A 23,212-nucleotide genomic window follows, 5' to 3' on the forward strand; every position below is an offset into this window, starting at 1 on the left:
CTCCTCTCCCTCCCTCCCCCCTCCATCCCTCCTCTTCCCCCCCCCTTTCCCTCCTCTCCCCCCCCAAACCTTCCCTCCTCTCCCCCCCAACCCTTCCCTCCTCTCCCCCTTCAACCCTTCCCTCCTCTCCCCCCCAACCCTTCCCTCCTCTCCCCCCCAACCCTTCCCTCCTCTCCCCCCCAACCCTTCCCTCCTCTCCCCCCAACCCTTCCCTCCTCTCCCCCAACCCTTCCCTCCTCTCCCCCAACCCTTCCCTTCTCTCCCCCAACCCTTCCCTCCTCTCCCCCCATCCCTCCTCTCTCCCCCCCATCCCTCCTCTCCCCCCATCCCTCCTCTCTCCCCCCCATCCCTCCTCTCTTCCCCCCCATCCCTCCTCTCCCCCCCATCCCTCCTCTCCCCCCATTCCTCCTCTCCCCCCCATCCCTCCTCTCCCCCCCCATCCCTCCTCTCCCCCCCATCCCTCCTCTCCCCCCCCATCCCTCCTCTCCCCCCATCCCTCCTCTCCCCCCCATCCCTCCTCTCCCCCCCATCCCTCCTCTCCCCCCCATCCCTCCTCTCCCTCCCCCATCCCTCCTCTCCCCCCCCATCCCTCCTCTCCCCCCCCATCCCTCCTCTCCCCCCCCATCCCTCCTCTCCCCCCCCATCCCTCCTCTCCCCCCCATCCCTCCTCTCCCCCCCATCCCTCCTCTCTCCCCCCCCATCCCTCCTCTCTCCCCCCCCATCCCTCCTCTCTCCCCCCCCATCCCTCCTCTCTCCCCCCCCCATCCCTCCTCTCTCCCCCCCCATCCCTCCTCTCTCCCCCCCCATCCCTCCTCTCTCCCCCCCCATCCCTCCTCTCTCCCCCCATCCCTCTCCTCCCCCCCCCCATTCCTCCTCTCCCCCTTTTTTTTTTTTTTAGAACCCTATGCTGGTCACTGCCACTGTTGGATTTATGCTACAGTCTTTAGGTATTCACCATAACAAAAGCAGTATTTATAGCATGTGTTTATCTCTGAAAAATAACAGAATCAAATGTTGCAAGCTTAGGCTTTTAAGCCTTAAATTGAAATGCAAATGTAGGTCCTGAATTAGGGCTGGGACCCGCTGCGCCCGGCGGCTGCACGAGAGTTCCCCACCAGCAGGGGAATCCTCCCGAGCCGGTCCCGGTCCCCCCTGGCTGCACAGCTCACTACACGCTGTGACGCGTCAGCCGCTAGGGGATTCAAGAGAATTGTCATCCCTAGCGTCGACGCGTCACGTGATGTGGCTGTGAGCCAATGAGGAGAGGCTTCGTGGAGCGGGGAGGAGTGTGGAGGGAAAGCAGCGTGAGTGCCTGTCTGTGTTCGTGTATTTGTGTGTCTGAGTGCGTGAGGGCCTGCCTCTGTGTGTGTGTGTGTTGCTTTTGATTACCTTCCATCAGCAGCTCGAGCCCGAGCCCGTGGAGGGAGGGGGGGGGAGTAGCGGGTCCCTCCGCTCAAGCCACACCCCCCCTCCCGCTCAAGCCTCCCACTCCCGCCCACCTCCCGGTCCCTACAGACCGCATATCGCGGTCTGTGTCCGTCAGCGCCCCGCCTGTCTGCAGTGCGGGCGCGCTGACTGAGGGAGCGGGGCCTTAGCCTTATCAAACAACCATTAAACATAGTGGAGAGGTGTGTATGTGGAGATATATATTGTACTGCAGAAAATGTAGGTGCTCCCCTATGGGGGGACCTAAGCGTTGACAAATGTTTCATACTTTTTTTTGTGCGTATTTTAATATTGACAACCCTGCCGTTATTCGGTTTTACTTCCTAGTAAGAGTGTCCTCCCCATTAGGGTGACCAGACATCCCGGTTTAGCTATACACATCATTTATACTGTATGAAATGCTTCTTTTAATGTGCCTAATGTCGAGCAGTGTATTTGCAGCTTCAAGAAATGCGATGCCCCCATTTCCTTTTCCAACTTCTTTGATAAAAGTGCATGGTCTCCAGCGATATCTCTTTTATAGCTGGAGGGTAACATAGCAACAGATGGCAGATAAGGATCATTTGGTCACAAACAGTATTTTGTTCATATATCTCAGCAGCTATGACCAGACATTAAAAAAAGTTATGGTGGGTAAAGTGTTATAAAACCTTTAGCCGCCTCGCTTTGTATCTTAAGCAGTTTGTGATGGTTTCCTCTTTGCGGTGAGACTGACTCGCGTATCCACTACCCTTTCAAGAAAGACGTACTCCTGTTGCCTTCCAGCTTCAGTGCATCACTGTTCTATCTTCCATGCTGCCTGTACCTTATGTGTTGCCATGGTGTGTGGCAGTGGTTTTCACCCTGCGGTTGTGCTGGACGTTACCAGGGGTTCCATGAATTTGATAACTCCATTTTATGGTACATAGGGAAGTTATAAATAACATATACAATTATTACACACAGTTTTCTAAATCAAGTGCAAAAAAACAGCACCATATTTATCAAAGAGAATGTATCCCATTGAAAGCAATTGCAGTAATGCAGATGACATTCTTGGCGATACTTTAAAAAAAAATACTGTGTGTTGTTTTTAAAAAAATTTTTGAAGTGAAACTTCTTTAGTGGCACCTATTCTGATGGGGTAAAACGGGAGAGATGGGGGACAAATGTGAAACGGAAGTGATGTCACGGCTCCCCCTCCCCCCCCGCATCTACTGTGACATGCGGCGGCGGCGGCGATAGCCGCCGGCGCCGCTCCTAACAGCCGCTGCTCCCCCACACACACCCGCTGTGACATGCTGCCCACACACCTGCTGTGACATGCGGCGGCGGCGCCGCTCCTAACGGCCACTGCCATGGGTATAGCAAGATGGCTGCCGCAGAGCTTCCGGTGCTGCGGGTGTAATAAGATGGCGGAAGCCCCGCAAGTACTCCGGCTGAGATAGGAGGAGCCGCTGCTCAGCCTCTCTCCTCCCTCTTCCCTACCTCCGCTTCCCTGTGTCCCGCTGACTAAAGGGCGCCGCTCTCCTCACACGGCCGGCCGCTGCGCCGCTCCTAACGGCCGCCGGTCCCAGCTGCCATTCCCCCCAAACGTGCACTGCCATGCACTGCCATTCCCCCCCAAACGTGCACTGCCATGCACTGCCATTCCCCCCAAACGTGCACTGCCATGCGCTGTTGACATGCCGCGCATGCGGTAGTCATGGTGACGCCACGGCTCTCATAGGGACACTGCAGCCCACACTGCTCCAGGCCCTGATCTCCTGCGGCCTCTCCTCTCCTCCCGGTGCATGCCCGTGTCCCTGCAGGCCTCCCCTGGCCGCTGCCTGTGGGATGAGCCGCTGCGGGTCAGTCTCAGGCCTGAGCTCCGGGCAGGAGGTGACTGGTGAGGGCGGGGAGACTTTCACCTCCCTGGGCCGGTACTGGGGCGGGGAGCTGGAGCTGAGCCTCTCCCCATCCCTGCAGGGCGGCAGCTTCTGTGGGGTAGAGCCCGAGGGGCTCCTGTGGTCCCTGCAGCCGTGGACTCCCTTCAGGAGGCTGCTCCGGAGGGATGTGCAGACTAGCCGTCCGGCCGCCTGCTGGTCACGGCCGCCTAGGAGAGGAGCTTCATGCGGGAGGTACACACACTGTCACACACACGAGCACTCAGACACACACTGTCACACTCTGTCACGCGCGCGCACTCTCAGCCACGCGCGCACTCTCAGCCATGCGCGCACTCTCAGCCACGCGCGCACTCTCAGCCACGCGCGCACTCTCAGCCACGCGCGCACTCTCAGTCACGCACACTCAGTCAGTCACACGCACATATGAGGAATTCACACTTAGTGCAAATAGCTAATACAGGGGATGTGTGCCGAGCACGCGCATTCTAAGTCCAAATTTATTTGCGTTTTGTCAATGAAATTGTATTTTGATTTTTAATTAAAACATCACCAACACAAATACAATTTCTGTGACAAAAGTCAAAGAAGTTTCACTTACTATGCGCGTGCACAGCACACACAGCTTTTTTTTTTTTAATAGGTTTGATGCCGGGGCTCTCTTAAGCTGAACTGTGTTGATTTAAGCTCTGGGGACCGTCTGCTTTCTGAGATACATACCTGGGAAGGGGGTGCTAGGTGGGGCTATCAAGATGGTGGCTTAAATGTCCCGCAATCCAATAGGAAGCAGTGACATCATCCCTTGCGGCTTCCTATTGGCTCACATGACGTGGGAGATGTCGGTTCAGCTCTGGAGCCCCACTGCTTCAAACCTATTTTTAAATAAATACATAATGCCGCCAGGCCCAGGCGTTCTCCTTTAAGTGTATAACAGGCACAAACCCTACTACAGTGATAGTATATTTGGACACACACGATAGGTTGCCTGGGGTTCCATGTACATTATTAATGGGTATCGTTTTCCCCCCTTTCTATAGTTTCTCCCGGAGTATTGTATTGTATGTCTTTACTTATATAGCGCCATTAATGTACATAGCGCTTCACAGTAGTAATACACGTGGTAATCAAATAAATAACAGATAATATAAATAACAGATCATGGGAATAAGTGCTTTAGACATAAAAGTAACATTAAGGAAGAGGAGCTTACAGTCTAATTGACTGTACATGTACATGATCTGCACAATTAGTCATTCTTGATATGTTTTACTATTCAGACCATATGCCATTTGAATTGCTCTTTTTTTGCCATGCTTAGGTTGGGCATGTTTTACGAGTGGCACTTAGAGAAGTGTGAAATGCTGCAAAATTGACTTTTTTTTTTTTATGACATCTTTTACTAAATGTTTTTTTATAAGGAACCAAAAAAAATAAACTACAACATTTGATAAAGAAACTCATATGACCAATGTGCAGGTCACATTAATCATGCAATCTCAATTATTTAATGCAATTAACGAACACTTTGGCCAACATTTTCGACATTTCCACTGCTTGATAACCTCACAAAATGCACGTAGTTTCAAACTTCTGTAACCCTCCATTCAACGGCACATGGAAACCGTGCCAATACACATCCTTGTAAATCCCCCATCTTAATGAGATGCTGCATTAGAACATGAAATCCTTCGATATATCCTAATTCTGAACTCTGTTCACACATTTTACTGCTGCACAATTACGGAAACCACCTATACGCTGCACGTCTACCAACGGGAGCTGCAGAGCAATATCCCTTGGTAGTTGGGCAGTCGGAAGTACAAATGTGTGTACAGGTAATGTCTTTCGAATGCACAGTTTTAGCAAGCTCACCTAAAGCAAAGTAATGTCAAACCTTTATAGTTTCCATAGGAGTGCTGCTGCATATTCCCCAGCAGTACCTATTTAGCAGGTACACTATGTGATTGGCTCCTGCAAGACCAGCTGTACCTATTACACAGAAAGGTGTGTGTTTGTGTTTTAAACAGTATAGGTTATGGGACTTCAATAGGAATCGCTTGGAAGTACCTCCAACCAGCACCAATAGAGGAACAATAGTGCCACCTATTTTGATACCATATTATATAGTACATAATATTTACATGGACTCCGGTTCCCACCCCCTTCAAACTTGGCAGTCGAGGTGCCCTGATGACATTGCAGCTTTGTAGTCGGTGCCGTAGTGATCGCTGACTCCCTGGCCGTTTTTGTTACAGGAAAATATGCTTATTTATCGGGCCCTTGGCTAGGCTTGAAAAAGGGCTAGACTGTTCTGATCCGATACTTTGCTTCTTTGTTACCGCTGGGTATTTTTTGCTTTTGGATTGCTTTCTTGTTATCCTGTGTGTTTTTTCCCTTAAGATTAACATTGATGCAGTGCTGCTTTTAAGATTCATGAAGTGCAGTGTAGAAACTGGCCTTTGTCGGGTCATATGTTTTTAAGGAGGCCTTGAGGCAATGTTCAGATGGCCTAAGAGCGCTGGGCGCCCTCACTCAACGGGCCCGGGACAGTAGAACTAGCTGTCCACCCCTCAGCTCTGTCAGTGGCCCTGATTTTGTATACTCCGTGGTCTCAATGACATTGCCACATTCTAATGGCTTGTTGGGATGAGTTTAGGTGACAATGTTGATTTCACTTAGGGGGTGGACTGGCCTGTGGGCCAGTCAGATTTAAAAAAAAATTAGGCTGGTAGCAGAGCTATGTGCGACTCACTGTAGATTCCGGTCAGAAGGTGGCGCTGTAGAGCTCAGCAGCTTCTCCTCCCCCAGGCTAGTGTGTGTGTGTGTCTGTGTCTGTATCTGTATCTGGGGTACGTGTTTATTGTGCATTTGTATGGATCTTTCTCGTTGTATAATGTATGTGAGTTTTGGGTACGTGTAGCGTGGGCCCGTCCGATTTTTGGGCCGGTTGGTCTTGACCCCTGGGCAAAAAATTGCCAGCCTCTGATTTCACTCCACCCCTCCCCCCCTTCCTCCCTTTCCCTTCCTCGCCCCAACCAAAAACTATAAAGATGTTTTGAACTGAGGATCTGGGGGGGGGGACACTTTCCAGAGCCCAAAAATATTGCCTTTCAGCTTCAAGTGACCTCCATGGTTCAGAATAATGAACAAAAATGGTTACTGGGAGGAGTGCAGCTTGAAACACCAGTTACCGGTATGGGGTTAGGAATTCTAGCCCACAGTCGTGTAAATGTTTTATAGCTTGTCAGCTCAGTACAGTTCCTCTTTCCATTCTCCAAGTTGTGTCTCATTAAAAGCACTGCTGTGTGTTCACACCATCGCACACACACACCTTTCTTGCAACAGTAGGCTTGGGTACTGCGTTTCCCATGGACTGCTGATGTAGTCACACTGCTCAGCCTGTTTAGGAAAATACCCCTGTCATTTAAAAAAAAAAAAAAAAGGTTTGCAAGCATGCCCAACCCTTTCACTCCCTTCCGGAGGTTAAAGGGATTGTGGGAACAGCATACCAACGCTCGTGTTGAATCACTGAGGTAAGCTTCTTTGCTGAAAGCTCTGCTGAGTTCTGGCTTTCCCCCCTTCCTCCTTATCCTGCCTAGTTCCACCCCGGCTTGATGGAAATTACTTTGTGTACATACACTCGCACTTATAAATGATTCTCAATTTTTTTTAATTTGTTTTCTGTTTTTACTTTTACTTCATCATCTTCCTGATCTCCTCCTTTACTGTGAAATAATCCAGTAGTTTCCATTTTAGGAATAGACTTTTTTTTTTTTTTTTTTTACACGTGACGGTGGCCGACATTATTTTTATCAAATGGACATGTCGCTCGGCTCTGATGACTCTGGCTTTGGAATCACCGCAGCAGATGGTTTTTATTCTCTGTTGCTTGTTCCGTACCGTTTTATTGATCTGCTTTTTCCATTTAGGGTTTACCGCCTAAGCTTGTGAAACTAAAAAAAACAACATACATCAAATTTAGGAAATTGGTATTTAAAAAAAAAAAGTAAAGGAGTGGTTTACCCAGTGTTTTTACTTTGTTGCAACTCCTATATATGTTTTTAAATTGGACACCGGTTTAAGAGCAGTTGATGTTCTGCAGATCTCTGAAAGTAAAAACATTGCATTACATAATGATTGGGCCATAACTGCTTAGCAATACTTTGTAAGTATGGCTCATGGTGTCATTGACTTTAGGTTTTAGTTGGGACTGCCCTTTAATCATTTGTACAGTAGGCCCCCATGTTGCTATTGCTTTCCTAGTGGGTTGTGGCTTCTCAGTCCCTTGCACTGCAAGCTGTTACACTGCTCCTCGGTCCCCTGCACTGCAAGCTGTTACACTGCTCCTCGGTCCCCTGCACTGCAAGCTGTTACACTGCTCCTCGGTCCCCTGCACTGCAAGCTGTTACACTGCTCCTCGGTCCCCTGCACTGCAAGCTGTTACACTGCTCCTCGGTCCCCTGCACTGCAAGCTGTTACACTGCTCCTCGGTCCTCTGCACTGCAAGCTGTTACACTGCTCCTTGGTCCCCTGCACTGCAAGCTGTTACACTGCTCCTCGGTCCCCTGCACTGCAAGCTGTTACACTGCTCCTCGGTCCCCTGCACTGCAAGCTGTTACACTGCTCCTCGGTCCCCTGCACTGCAAGCTGTTACACTGCTCCTCAGTCCCTTGCACTGCAAGCTGTTACACTGCTCCTCGGCCCTCTGCACTGCAAGCTGTTACACTGCTCCTCAGTCCCTTGCACTAAAAGCTGTTACACTGCTCCTCAGTCCCTTGCACTGCAAGCTGTTACACTGCTCCTCGGTCCTTTGCACTGCAAGCTGTTACACTGCTCCTCGGTCCCCTGCACTGCAAGCTGTTACACTGCTCCTCGGTCCCCTGCACTGCAAGCTGTTACACTGCTCCTCGGTCCCTTGCACTGCAAGCTGTTACACTGCTCCTCGGCCCTCTGCACTGCAAGCTGTTACACTGCTCCTCAGTCCCTTGCACTAAAAGCTGTTACACTGCTCCTCAGTCCCTTGCACTGCAAGCTGTTACACTGCTCCTCGGTCCTTTGCACTGCAAGCTGTTACACTGCTCCTCGGTCCCCTGCACTGCAAGCTGTTACACTGCTCCTCAGTCCCCTGCACTGCAAGCTGTTACACTGCTCCTCGGTCCCCTGCACTGCAAGCTGTTACACTGCTCCTCGGTCCCCTGCACTGCAAGCTGTTACACTGCTCCTCGGTCCTCTGCACTGCAAGCGGTTACTCTGCACTGCAAGCGGTTACTCTGCACTGCAAGTGGTTACACATGCGTGGAACACTGCGTATCCCGCCCCTAAGGTCACCACCATGTCTGAACAGACCACGGCTCCTTCATTTACTTGCCCATGGCTGTGCAATGTTCAGTTCTGAACTTTGAACACATTTAAAATGTTCTGACATTTACATTGCTGTCAAAGCAGACTGCCTTCAAGACCAGAGCAATGGCCAAACGGTCCACTAATCCAGTAGATTCAGTGATTTTCTGTGCTTTTCACTGCAAGTTGTCAGGTTCAGCACGATCATTGTAACAAGCAACGTTTATTTTCAGGGATGGAAAAATTCCAGGTGCCTAAAATTCCCCTTGGCGTCTGTGCTGTCCTCCGTTATGACTGGCCTGTCAATCACCACTGCGACCGGCAACAGCGCTCCCAAGTGACATCAAAGCCAGATCTGGCACTTTGGGGCCGTCAGCGGAGGTGATTAACAGGTCAAGTTTATAAATATTTGTGAATGAATCAATGTGCTTACTTACGGTCTGTGACCAATATAAAATATTCAAAAACAAATTCTTAAATATTACGTGGACAATACCAAAAAAGTGATCCATTTGACCAATGAATATTGTCTTTGTCCTGCGAAGCTGCGTTCAATCCCAACTGATCCTCCGCTGAAGACACTCCACACATCATTTCTTATATGCAAGTTTGGTTGTTTTTTTCCCTTTCATTCCTAATGCTCATTTCCATTTGAACTCATACTTGGCCTTTTTTTTTCTTCTTGGGACTGTTTCATTTGCGCACTCCTGTCTTTTGAGACTTTGCAGTGACCTAATATATATGACCTAATATATAAAGATGCCCTAATTACAGTATATACATTTTGGCCTCGCATTTTTCTTACATTTGTGCTGGCACAATACTTTGAAAATCTAAATAAGCTTGCTTTCTTCTGAAGTAATTGGACCCTCACCATACTGCAAATAGATATTAAAACACCAGTCTCCCCCCCTCTCAAATTGATTTCTTAAAAAAAATATATTTAAAAAAAAATATATAGATAGATATATATATAGATATATATATATATATCTATATATATATCTATATATATATATATATATAGGCAATACGATACCGCACGTGGACGAATATCAGAGGCAGCACTCCAAATGAATATCAAAAATCCTGTATTATTCAACAAAACATCATTGTTGAATAATACAGGATTTTTGATATTCATTTGGAGTGCTGCCTCTGATATTCGTCCACGTGCGGTATCGTATTGCCTATTTATTTGTACAGGATTTGCACCCAATTTTTCTATTCAGACGGAGTGCCTATGGTTCTTTATTACCTGATATATAGATATATTTATATATAATTTTTTTTTTTTTCAATGTATTGTGCCTGCGCAAATGCAAGAAAGATGCGAGGCCAAAATGTATATACTGTAATTAGGGCTTCTTTATATATTGATGAGAATTCCTCTTTAACAGATGTACCGTATTAGTTCAAGTGCCTCTTCCATGATAGTACCAAGGAATACCATACAGGGAACTATAGTAGTGCGTGTATATGTTGTATCTCTTATTAATCATAGTGCAGTTACGTTGACCTCCTTTCTGAACAAAGGGAAATTGTTTAACACAATCAATAGATTTGGGTCACATGGCTTGTTACATTGGAGTTGTCCAACCTAACAATCGTCCATATTCTCGCTATTTCAGTCATTGGTTCACACTTTTCCAAGGTCTGAAAAATGTATTTCTGAGCAGCTATAGCATGATGTGTTGTTGATAACAACCATATACTGTATAGAATAATGGAACAGACTGTGCGCTTAATTGATTGAAGTCTCAATGATAGAATCATGTGAACTTCGCAAGTTGGTTCTCTTGAATAAGGCAGGATTGTGCACATTTAATGTATTGTAATGAACCGAAACAAACGTCCAGTGTTAATGGTTGGAATAGTAGCTCTTGGAATCTTTGGGGACTTAATAAGGGGTTAATTCTTTCCTTTTTAGGTTAGTTGCAATGGGAACGTATAAGAACAAAACGTGTAACATTGTAATAGTTTTGTGCTGTATTGGTACAGTAGCCCTGGTGGCTAGATGTTGTTGCCATTTTCTGGAACCCTTGAGGAAGGGGTTATAGTTACTGTAAGGGGGCTGAACTTGGGTCAGTAGTTGCTGCTGTTAACCATGCCAGTCTGCTGTGGCTGAGGAGTGCTGCTGCATTCCTGCTCTAGGACTTGCCAGCAAGACGTTGTGCGAGTCTGGAGTGGGTTCCCAAGATTGGTCTGAGCGGAGATGGGAGGGATCATTTTCTGCCAAGATGCCGGACTCCCTTCTAAACTGGAACCTTCCAGAGACTTTTCCCAGTTTCTATACTAAGCTTGACCCATGTCATGTCCAGTGCGCTCTTTGTGAAGTGCTCCTGAAGCGGGGGTGGTGTTTAATTGTTGCTGTAGTTCATCTTTGCATAAAGAACCACCTTCAAGTTTTACAAAAGAAGAGTGCCTCGTGTGTCTGTGTCCATAGAGTCCAGCAGTAGAAAAAGCTGGATAAAGTATTATAGTTTTTTGCAGTATGTTACTCCTCTTCCAACCATATTTGATATCTACCTCAGATAATACAATTAGATTGGGGTATAGATACCAAACATCGTGGTTTATATGGAACAGTCTTGCTTTGCACAGGTATACGTGAGCAAAAAGACCAGGCATAACTACGGTTAGCACAAGTCTCTTGTTAAAATACTAAAACCACATTTTCTATTAAACAAAGCCTCACAGATTACATTTTTAGAGCATCACCCTTATATATCGCTCCTGTAGACCACGTGACCCTTGCAAAAATGTGGTACCCATAGATTAGGTGGCAAAATTCAAAGCCATGGCACATTTTCTCTAAGGCTGTGCCGCGCTGTGGAGAGTGGCCGCGCTCTCCAGCGCTGATGCTCACCTCTCGCTTACCATGCGGCTGGTTTTCATGTTCTTGCCCCTCAGACAGAGTGTGTGCTCTGGTAGGCGGGGCTTGTGGGGCGGAGGTGGGTCGGGAGGCGGGACAGGGATCTGTGTCCGAGCTAGGGCAGGGGGACAGGAGCCTGTATCAGATAATATATATATCAGAATATATATAATATCATATATATATATATATATATATATTATTTGTTTGTTTACAATATAGATATATAGATAGATATATCCAAAATATATATATATATATATCATATATAAAATATATCTCATTTAATATATATCCCCTATATCCATGCATAGAATGGATATTTATATATATGGACACCGAATTAAAAAAAAAATTCAATTTTTTTTGCACACACACTGCACACACTCACTACATACACTCACAGCACCAGCTCACTGCACGCACACTCTCACAGCACACTCTCACAGCACACTGCACACACACACTGCACACACAGCACACTGCACATACTCACTGCATACACTCACCGCACACACATCACCAGCTCACTACACACAGCACACTGCACACACTCACTGCATACACTCACAGCACACTGCACACACTCACTGCATACACTCACAGCACACACAGCACCAGCACACAGCACACTCTCACAGCACACTGCACACACTCACTGCATACATTGCACACACACAGAACACTGCACACACTCACTGCATACACTCACAGCACACAAAGCAGTGTGCTGAGAGAGTGTGAGTGTGTGCAGTGTATGCTGTGAGTGTGCGCAGTGCTGAGAGTGTGTGCTGTGAGCTGTGTGCGCAGTGTGTGCAGTGTGCTGTGTGTGCTGTGAGCTGTGTGAGCAGTGTTTTTTTTTTTTTTTAATTAGCGCGACCGCGGAGGGAACGGGGAGCGGAGGGAACAATGGCCGCTCTCGGGTCTAAGCTCATTTCTGAGCTACGCTCTGATTGGACGGCTGTGCGGTCACGTGCCTCCTCTCCAGCAAGCGCTGAAACACAGATTTGCCTGTAGCGAAAAGCTGAGCGAGATCACTCAGAATGGCACAATAATAAATAATGGGTCTCAGATAATATACTAAGCGCGCCTCAGCGCGCATCAGCAAGCACAATGCCACTGTAAACACAGCCTAAGACTAATAGCAAAGATATTTATTTAGAAAACAGATTCAAAGTTGTCACCTTCGGACCCAAGTGAATAATTGGCAGTGGTGAGTTTAAAGGCGCAATTCAAGGGGCCTTGTTTTGTTTTTAACATAGGATTTAAGCAGATGGTCTTCAGAGCTAAACCCCATTAATTTCAGCTCCGGTGACCCCCAGCTTTCAGAGATGCCTCCGAAGGGGGTGCCGGTATCCCACTGCTTTTTAAAGCTCTGCTTCTCGTGGGCCAATAGGAAGCCACACCGGATGACATCACAGCCTCCTACTGACCTGCAGGCCATGGGTTTGAAAAGCGGCCATTACGAGAACCTCAGCTAGAGAGCCAGAGTAGCTACCGCCTCCCCCTATGGAGGTCTGTATCTCCATAAGCAGGGGGTTTCCGGAGCTGACATTAATGGAGTTCGGCTCCGGAGCCCCCCTGCTTATACAACACTGTAAAAGTTGTTTTTAAAAGGATTAGACTAAATGAGTCATTTCTGTGTGGATTGCATAAATAGGAAGAATGTTTTGCTTCTGTATTGTACACACTCGTCATGGTAGATTTTTTCAATTTCTTATATGTTATGTTTAGTTGTCGGTACACTTTCTTTTCTTTTTTTTCTTCAAAGTAGCAATGTCTGCTATTTTTTGGGGGGGGGGAGTTGTATGGTGTTTGTTTTTTTTTGTTTTTAATAGAATTGGGACTGGACAGTCGGAAACTGGGGGCTCCAGTTGCTACAGTATACATAGAGCGGTCCGGCTCTGGGAGACAGTTCTGATTCTGGGAGGGAGCGATAGGGGTTAGAGGAGAGAGAGATTTTGCTGCTTTCAAAAACTTCCTTGTCCTTTTTTAAAAAATTATACTGAACTGAAGAGCTGAGCAGTAAGGTATTGCTGGCAGCAAAGGGGTTAAAATAAACACTTCCCTCCATTACATAATAATAATTAAAAAAAGAATCGCATTCATCAGTTTGATCAGTGGTTGAGTTAGTTGGGTGTGCAGAGGCAGGCAACACAGCTTCCGGCATCAATATAGTTCTGAAAAGCAGCGATTGTATTGATCGTGAGGCGAACATATCTAAACTATGGAATGCTCAGTCATTTAATTTATTTATTTATAGACCTCGAACACAGGTTTGGAATGTGCAGCTTGGAAGAGACACTCCATTCCTATTCTTCTCAGGAACGTTTATTAGACCAAAGTGACTTCATAGCAACGTGGTCTAATAAACTTTCCTTTGAAGAATGGGAATGGAGTGTCTCTTCCAAGAAATGAAGCCCCCCCCATTCACCATGTTTCACGCATTGGATTAGAAATGCAATCATTGATAATGGATTAGAAAACCGCATTTTTGTTTTTCGACCAGCCTTTTTTTTTTTTTTTTTAATAAACTTTTTTTTAATTTTTCTACTGTCGTTTTCTTTTTTTTCTTTGTCGTTTAAAATATGGCTGCAGTGTAGGTTTTTTTTTTTTTAAAGGCATTAATGGAGCCGTGTCTCTTGACTGAATGGTGATTTATTTCTTAACTGTGATAGTTAATCAGCATTATTATAGTTTTAATGCAGGGGAGCGCAAACTTTGCAGCTGTGCCCCCCCTGCCTTCCCTCCGCTGGTGCTCGCGCCCACTCCCTTACCTTGATGCGGCGTCAAATGACGCGCGTCATGTCACATGACCTGTTGCCATGGACACGAGTGACACCGGCAGAGTCAAGGTAAGCAATAGAGTTGCAGAGGCCTCACGCGATCCCCCAAAAAAATCTCCCCCCCCACCCCCACTTTGCGCACAGCTGGTTTAATGAATAAGCTCTAATGCATATTGATTTCTAAAAATACAACACAAAGAAAAAGTTATCCCAGTTGCACTCAGACTTTAAAAAGTGATGGTGTATTTGTTGCAAATTAACTTTTAATCAATTTCTGAAGTCTGACTGCACGCAACTGGGATAACTTTTTTCTTTGTGTAGTATATTCTGTGTACGTATCCCAGAGGAGCACCAACTTCATTTCATTTAAGCTGAGTGATTTCTATGCCGAAAAAATATAGACACTATATATGTTCTGAATATTTATTGCAGTGCTTTGATTTCCTGCATCTTGCCCTTCATATAGCGAAGCATTTGAGGAGAGGTAAAAGCACACATAGAAATGATGCTGGTACCGATGACTCGGCTGGTTCACAGACCGTAAAAACGAAGCCAAAATGCATCATAATTATCCAGACCTAGTATGATCATGTTCTGGCGAGCACTAAGAGGAACAGTATTTTTTTTTTGTTTGTTTGTTTGTTTTTATTTTCCCCCGTGCCTCTCCTTTTTTTTTTTTTGCATACCTGCTAGACTAAGTATATAGCAGAATAGAAAGGCCGTCTATTCATGTTCTTTTTGGGAGTTTAAGATAAAGACCCCAAAGCTGCAGTCTGATGGGGGTGAACTTTGGCTCAACTGTATTCACAGGTGGCGTTGAAATGCCCTTCTGTCTAACGCCTGCATTTCTTGCAACTCTGACAACGAAGGATTTCAAACGGGCAACGTCTTCACATGTCCACTAAGAAACTTCCATTTCTGCAGATAGGCTGTTTGTATGCGCTCAAAACAATTATTCCTTACCATATTTATTTATTTATTTATTTATTTATAAAATATTTTACCAGGAAGTAATACATTGAGAGTTACCTCTCGTTTTCAAGTATTTCCTGGGCACAGAGTTAAGAGAAATAATACATGTTTACAAATACAGTTACATAATGAACAGGGTATACATTATATACAAGACATTGCATGCACAGTTAAAGATAATTTGTATTATGGGCGTATGAAACAATTACAGACCACATTAAAATGTGTGACAGCCTTAGATTTGAAAGAACTTAGACTGGTGGTGGATGTAAGAGTCTCCGGTAGGTTGTTCCAGTTTTGGGGTGCACGGTAAGCGAAGGAGATGCGGCCGGATACTTTGTTGAGCCTTGGGACCATGAACAGTCTTTTGGAGTCAGATCTCAGATGATAAGTGCTGCATGTGGTAAGGGTGAGGAGCTTGTTCAGGTAGCTGGGTAGCTTGCCCATAAAGAATTTGAAGGCAAGACAGGAAAGATGAACTTTGCGCCTAGACTCGAGTGATGACCAATCTAGTTCTTTGAGCATTTCGCAGTGATGTGTGTTGTAGTTGCATTGGAGAACAAAACGACAAATTGAGTTGTAGAGGGTGTCAAGTTTGCTAAGGTGGGTTTGAGGTGCTGAGCCATATACTATGTCTCCATAGTCAATAATTGGCATTAGCATCTGCTGTGCGATACGTTTTCTGACCAGGAGACTTAGGGAGGATTTGTTCCTGTAGAGCAGGGGTGAGCAAACTTTTTATGCCAAGCCCCCCTTTTCATCCATGAAATTTCTCGGGCCCCCCCCGCCTGATGTAATCAAAATCACATGACGTTAGTGCATGTGCAGTGCATGACGTCAGTGCGAACCAGCTTTGTAACGCCCCCGCCACGCATCTACAAAAAAGTATTTATAGCACAAATTACATAACTTAAAAATAAATATTATAATATTTGTCTAATAGCGTTCCCATTTCTGCTGTATTATTAATCTCTCTCTTCCCGCCACATTAGAACACCTCAGGACCTCTCTAACCTCTTCCAGTCTCTCCCTGTATTTCTCACTCCCCCTCCAGTCCCTCTCTATTCCTCCCCTCAGTGTCTCCCCCTCCCCCACACTCTCTTTCCCTCCCCCCAGTGTGTGTCTCTTTCTCCCTCCCCCCATTGTCTCTCACTCTCTCCCCTCTTCCAGTCTCACACTCCTCTTCCAGTCTCTCCAACTCCCTGTATTTCACACTCCCCCTCCAGTCCCTCTCTATCCCTCCCCTCAGTGTCTCCCCCCACTCTCTTTCCCTCCCCCTGTGTGTCTCTCTCTCTTTCTCCCTCCCCCTAGTGTCTCCCTCCCTCCATTGTCTCTCACTCTCCTTCCAGCCATTGCCTCTCCCTCCCCCCAGTGTCTCTCTTGCACTCTCCAACCAGCTATTGTTTCTCCCTCCACCCGGTGTCTCTCTCACACTCTCCCTCCAGCCATTGTGTGTCTCTCTCCCTCCTGCCAGTGTCTCCCTCCCTCCCACCAATGTCTCTCTCATCCCCATCCCCATGTAGCTCTTTCACCCCCCCTCCCCATGTCACACTCACTCTCACCCCCCTCCCCATCTCACACTCTCACCCCCTCATGTCACTCACACCCTCCCCATGCCTCAGTCTCACACTCACTCCCCCATGTCCCAGTCTCACACTCACTCCCCCATGTCCCAGTCTCACTCTCCCACCCCCCCATGTCCCAGTCTCACTCCCCCCCCCCATGTCCCAATCTCACTCCCCCCATGTCCCAGTCTCACTCCCCCCCCATGTCCCAGTCTCACTCCCCCCACATGTCCCAGTCCCCCCCCACATGTCCCAGTCTCACTCCCCCCCCCATGTCCCAGTCTCACTCCCCCCCCCATGTCCCAGTCTCACTCCCCCCCCATGTCCCAGTCTCACTCCCCCCCCATGTCCCAGTCTCACTCCCCCCCCATGTCCCAGTCTCACTCCCCCCCATGTCCCAGTCTCACTCCCCACCATGTCCCAGTCTCACTCCCCCCCCATGTCCCAGTCTCACTCCCCCCCCCATGTCCCAGTCTCACTCCCCCCCCCCATGTCCCAGTCTCACCCCCCCCCCATGTCCCAGTCTCACTCCCCCCCCATGTCCCAGTCTCACTCCCCCCCCCATGTCCCAGTCTCACTCCCCCCCATGTCCCAGTCTCACTCCCCCCCCCCATGTCCCTGTCTCACTCCCCCCCCCCATGTCCCAGTCTCACTCCCCCCCCATGTCCCAGTCTCACTCCCCCCCCATGTCCCTGTCTCACTCCCCCCCCCATGTCCCAGTCTCACTCCCCCCCATGTGCCAGTCTCACTCCCCCCCCATGTGCCAGTCTCACTCCCCCCCCATGTGCCAGTCTCACTCCCCCCCCATGTGCCAGTCTCACTCCCCCCCCCATGTGCCAGTCTCACTCCCCCATGTCCCAGTCTCACTCCCCCCCCATGTCCCAGTCTCACTCCCCCCCATGTCCCAGTCTCACTCCCCCCCATTTCCCAGTCTCACCCCCCCCCATGTCCCAGTCTCACCCCCCCCCCATGTCCCAGTCTCACCCCCCCCCGTCCCAGTCTCACTCCCCCCATGTGCCAGTCTCACTCCCCCATGTCCCAGTCTCACTCACCCCATGTCCCAGTCTCACTCCCCCCATGTGCCAGTCTCACTCACCCCCTCTCCCCATGTCGCTGATGCAGGAAGCAACGAGATGCTGCTGTGTACTGTAGCACAGGGCAGCACAGCGCCACCTAATGGCCAAAAGAAAAATTGCAGCTGCAGACGGCTTTTTTCCCTCTGCTCCTGGCAAAATCGCCGCTGCTTCCTGCGCCCCCCCTAAACAATCTTGCGCCCCCCAGTTTGCGCACCGCTGCTGTAGAGTACCCCTAGTTTGGCATAGGTCTTGGTGATCAGGGTATTAATGTGCATCCCGAATGTTAAGTGGGAGTCAAACCATAGTCTCCATAGCTTTTTTTTATACCTCATCCCTAAAATGTGAATTGTCAAACTCTTTGGTATATTCAAACAAGGTTCAACAGAAAGTGAATCAATGATGCTCTTAAGGCGGTAGCAAAGAGTGCTATTCCATTTCTTTGTTGCATCTTTGTTGGTATATTTTGAGTCACACCACAATTTTGAGTATTTTATTGGGCGGTGTAATTCTTGCACCTGAGCTAGTTTGTGTTCTGTTGTGGAACAGTTTGTGGTTATTAGTCCATTGCTTTGAAGGTTTAATGATGATTACAGCTGTCCATAGAGATGAAGAGAAGCCACAAACTTCTATACCTCGGCAGAAGGGAGTTGCATATATGTTTTTAGGTAAAACGGTCATCTAATATGGCTGGTGTATTGAAGCCCTAGCATAAAAAGGATCCAGAATTCCGTTAGATGGAAGACGCCAGACAAAACTCCTAGCCTCAACTAAGGAAATGCTTCTAAATGGTGGTGGTTTTCCAGTTCTGGATATAGCATACCAACAATCATTACGTACAGATCTGACCTAGTGACCAGGAGAGGCAATGTTGTCCATCTTGCTGTGTATTAAAACACTACCATCATTTTGGCCACTTAAGTAATTGGTACAGTATGCAACCACGTTAAATGTGACATTATGCCCTGGCATATTGTTTTGGTATTTGGAGATAAAGCACTTAAATATCGCGGGCAGCAACATGACAGACCTGAGAGCTACCATGACCAAACCACTATTTGGTAGAGACCTCTTTTGAACGCTTCCATATAATAGACGGGCGAACTAGAGGCATGAAGATTGAATAGCAGCACACACGAATATGAAAAGGAAGACATATTCAACAAAAAGCACATTTAGAACATGTCCTCTGCAGTGGTCTTTACCTGGGGTCGCACACAGATTTAGCATTCTCTTATTACTGTTTAGGTTGTGCTTTTTTTGACATGTCTGAAGGACCCTGGGAATTTTTGAACGGGGAGATACAGTACCCGTACCTCACTTATTTTTTTTTTTAGGTACCCTTCATTCCATGTGGGGTCTTCTAAACTTTGCAGTCAACAGATTAAGTGGTTCCACATCAAGTCAGGTGGCTTTTAATTATGTAATCCAATATAGTATTCTGAGGTATGTGGCCAAGTAAGTGTGTACTGCTGCCATTTGCCATAACACAGGTGTATCTGAGCTAATTACAGTCAATTCAGGATGTTTTTTTTTCTTCTTTCCATTACAATTGGACCTTACTGATATACACTGTTTTATTTTTTTAGCGGGGATCTGACGAGCTTCTCTCTTCTGGTATCGCTAACGGGCCTTTTACCATGAGCCATTCCACTCCAGCTACAGGTACAGTGAGAAAGTCTTTAAGAGCCAGCGTGCGGTGCTTTGCTGGTCTCCAACTGAAATCACAATTTCTCATTACAGCTTGCATGTTTCCAATAGTGCAGAGAGTAAGGCTTCGTATGTAACATACTGTGAAGCCGTCCTTCACGTGCTGGCGAACAGATCAGCTCAGTTTAAAAGACTAGAATAAACATGTTCTCTGGCACTGGGAAGGCGTTTCCACGGCATGTTGAGCAGGATCCGAAGATATTACCTGACCATACCTAAGCTGGTTTGTTTTCCAAATCATATCTGCCCTAGTTTTGCCTATTGGAGATACCCAGGTTTAACCGCTATTTGTATCAGTTCCTCAGCACCTTCATTTTTCAGGAGACTTAATATAAAGGCAGCAAACATTTGCTCACACGCCAATGAATAGGGAGAAAGCTGCAGAATATCTGCTGAAGTGCAGGGATCCCGGAGTTGGAACAGTACAGTCACGATTGAGAAGAAACGCTTTTCAGATGCAAGTGTAACCCCCCCTGCCCGGCTGTAAGGGAGCTTACATAGATTTCTGTGTATTTAGCCACTCTAGGTGCTTTACTTTTGTCAGGGCTGCTAATCTGCGCAGGCTGGGCGTATATATAGGTGTTAAATATGGGCGCCAGGAACTTTGTAGTTAAAAACAGGACAGGCTTTATTGATGATTTATAGGTTACACTTTCTTCTCCAGTTGCATGACTGCATCCCTGGAGAGGCATATCTTTGAACTGGTTACATAAACGATACATTTATGATGGTTCTTCTCTTGGTACTATATTACTATCTTCTTTCAGGGTCTCTGCTAGGGCTAAGCTGAATATCCCATCTAGTGTTTCATGAATGAGGTAACAGAGAGCATGGTCCACTTGTACTGGCCTACTTCATTCCCTTGGGGATGCTCACCACAGGGATAGCCTACCAGGGGTGAGCAAACTTTTTCGGCCGAGCCCCCCTTTTTATCCATTACATTTCTCTGGCCCCCCTGCCTGATGTAATCAAAATCACATGAAAAAAAAAAAACCTTTATTAAACGGTATAAAATGTAAATAAAAAATATGTCTAAATACTTACATATTTCAACAGCTCGCGCTTGCAAAATTAGGCTGAGTACCCGCTGGCGCTGAGCGCGCTCATGCTTGGAGAGCACTGCAAGCATGAGCACCGGGTGTCCTGCATTTACACGCACGCGCGTGCAGGGTGGGGCATTGTGGGTAGTTGAGCGAGCGGGAAAGTATATATTTTTTTGTTTATCTAAGCGCCTACCGCGGGTGAGCGTGTGTGCCCGCGCGTGCACAGCGTGAGTGGGGACTTGCATATATCTATATATGTAAGTAACCGCCGCAAGCACCGCCCGCTCAGCGCTAGCGGGGACGCAGCCTAAGCTGCATCCACGCTGCATCCACGCTGCCGCTGAGAACAGTGACATCACCAACTCTCCAAGCATGAGCACAGGGTGTCCTGCATAATTTTGCAAGCGTGGACCGGGGCTATTTTTGTGTGTGTGTGTGTGTGTATTGACTGCTGCTGAGGGCGCTTCAAAGTCAATTTTGTTTGTCTCTCTAAGCGCCAAGCTTGGAAGAGCGTACGTGCACAAAGGCAATTCTTTTGGGACGGTGGTGGTCATTCATCCACCTCTTTGCTACCTCCCTTCCCACTCCCCCCCACCCCCCTTTATTTTCCCTTCCCGCTTCCTTTTTTCCTTCTCCCATTTGCCTTTTTATTCTCCCTGCTCTTTTGCTCTTTGGCTTGCTGTCCCCAGTATCATCCAAACTCCTACCTACAGTATTATGTATTTATTTATTTATTTCCGTTTTCAATGTTGTGTTTTCACTTTTTTTTTAAATTATTTCTGTACATTCATAGTATGATTGATATAGTGGCAGCCTACCTTTTCACTTGCAGAGGATCGCAGCGAAGCAGGTTCCCAGTGGAGAGCAGGAACACAGCACTCTTGCAGGGCAGACACCGGAAGGAGGGGCGTTTAACATCACAGCACTGGGGCTGTCTCCTCCCCCGTACCTCCGAAAGCCCTCGCGCGTGCACACACACCATCATGTGGCCGCCACCTGCACTATCCTGTTCGGCCGCCCGCACACAGCTTCTTCACCTGCCCACCCGCACACAGCTTCTTCACCTGCCCACCCGCACACAGCTTCTTCACCTGCCCTCCCGCGCACACCAGGCTTCACCTGCCCTCCCGCGCACACCAGGCTTCACCTGCCCTCCCGTGCACACCAGGCTTCACCTGCCCTCCCGCGCACACCAGGCTTCACCTGCCCTCCCGCGCACACCTTTTTCGCCCTCCCGCGCACAGCGTCTGCCGGCCAGGTTTCGCTGCTCGCCGCCTGCGCCCCCCCTAAATAATCTTGCGCTTCCCTCGGTTTGCGCACCGCTGCATTCAATCATAACATTTCCCACACACACACAATCACAACACAGACACAGCACACATACTCAGTCACAACACACACACACACAGACAGACACACACAATCACAACCAACACAGACACACACAATCACAACCAACACAGGCAAAACACACACACAATCACAGGCAACACACACACAACACACAAACTCAATCTCAACACCCACACACACAGCACACATACTAAATCAAAATACACACACACACACACACACACACACACACACACACACACACACACACACACACACACACACACACACACACACACACACACACACACACTCATAAGTCATAATACACTTTCACCTGCGGAGTACTAAGCATGCTCCGGTGGGGAAACAGACTGGAGGAGAAGGGGATATCTGTGTGCAGAGATAAGCCCCACAACAAGCCACAGAGAAGCAGCAGCACAGAGCTTGGCCGCCCGTGCACAGCTCTGCCCGCCCCTATGTTTCGCCGCACGCAGCCTGCATCCACCCTAAATAATCTTGCGCGCCCCCCAGTTTGCGCACCGCTGGCCTAGCCTACTTCATTCCCTTGGGAGTGCTCACCACAGGGACAAGCTTTCAGTGTCTACCTGTTTGTCTAGCAGAATAGTCCCAGAGCTACAGATTGGGCAATTTATGGGGTCACAGGCCTCCCCTCTAGGAGCTTGTACTGCCTACATTTCTAGGGAGCCCATCTATCAAAACAACATAGGGGCTGCTACCCTAGACTACCTTATTACTTAACTGTGTACTTATATATTTACAGGTGTTACCACCTCCTCTGGGGATCTGTGGGTGGACTCCTAATCCCCCTCCTATTTATATCTACCAGTGACATCACTGGTCACCATGCCTACAGGGGGAGTAGTTTGGATTCTGAAAAGTCATTCTATACCAGGTGACAGGCTAGGCACCTTCTAGAAGGTGGGTGGAGCTAGAAGTATACTTGGTGTCCTATACTAATCGACGGGATGAACACCTAATATCATGCTGAGCAACTTTGCAAAAAATATGGACAAGTACTTTGCAGCAACCCATACAGTTAACTCTTAGGCCACGTCCATAGAAGGACAGGCCGTGCTGAGCCGTGCGGACGCTCCGCGCTGAGCCCCGGCATCCTCCATGAGGATGTCTTTAGAGGGGGCTAACGCGAGCGTCCGCAGGCGTGCTGACGAGTTGGATTTTTC

The 23,212-nt window shown here is 47.8% G+C and overlaps 1 protein-coding gene across 9 annotated transcripts in view; it reads left to right on the forward strand.

Moving 5' to 3' along the window:
• Positions 1-23,212, forward strand: part of PTBP3 (polypyrimidine tract binding protein 3) — a 201,191-nt gene that overhangs the window by 102,015 nt on the left and 75,964 nt on the right. For 4 of the 9 annotated variants that reach the window (XM_075593938.1, XM_075593921.1, XM_075593948.1 and 1 more), the window contains one exon: positions 19,512-19,587. The exons of 4 other annotated variants lie outside the window; for them this stretch is intronic. In XM_075593938.1, the coding sequence (XP_075450053.1) occupies positions 19,563-19,587 (25 nt within the window). In that variant the 5' untranslated portion in view covers positions 19,512-19,562. Of the gene's footprint in view, positions 1-8,879; positions 9,033-19,511; positions 19,588-23,212 lie in introns of those variants that run through there. One more of the 9 variants, XM_075593955.1, reaches the window with a different exon arrangement.

Source organism: Ascaphus truei, chromosome 1, assembly GCF_040206685.1.
Source record: "Ascaphus truei isolate aAscTru1 chromosome 1, aAscTru1.hap1, whole genome shotgun sequence".
In the NCBI taxonomy this organism is placed as follows: Eukaryota; Metazoa; Chordata; class Amphibia; order Anura; family Ascaphidae; genus Ascaphus; species Ascaphus truei.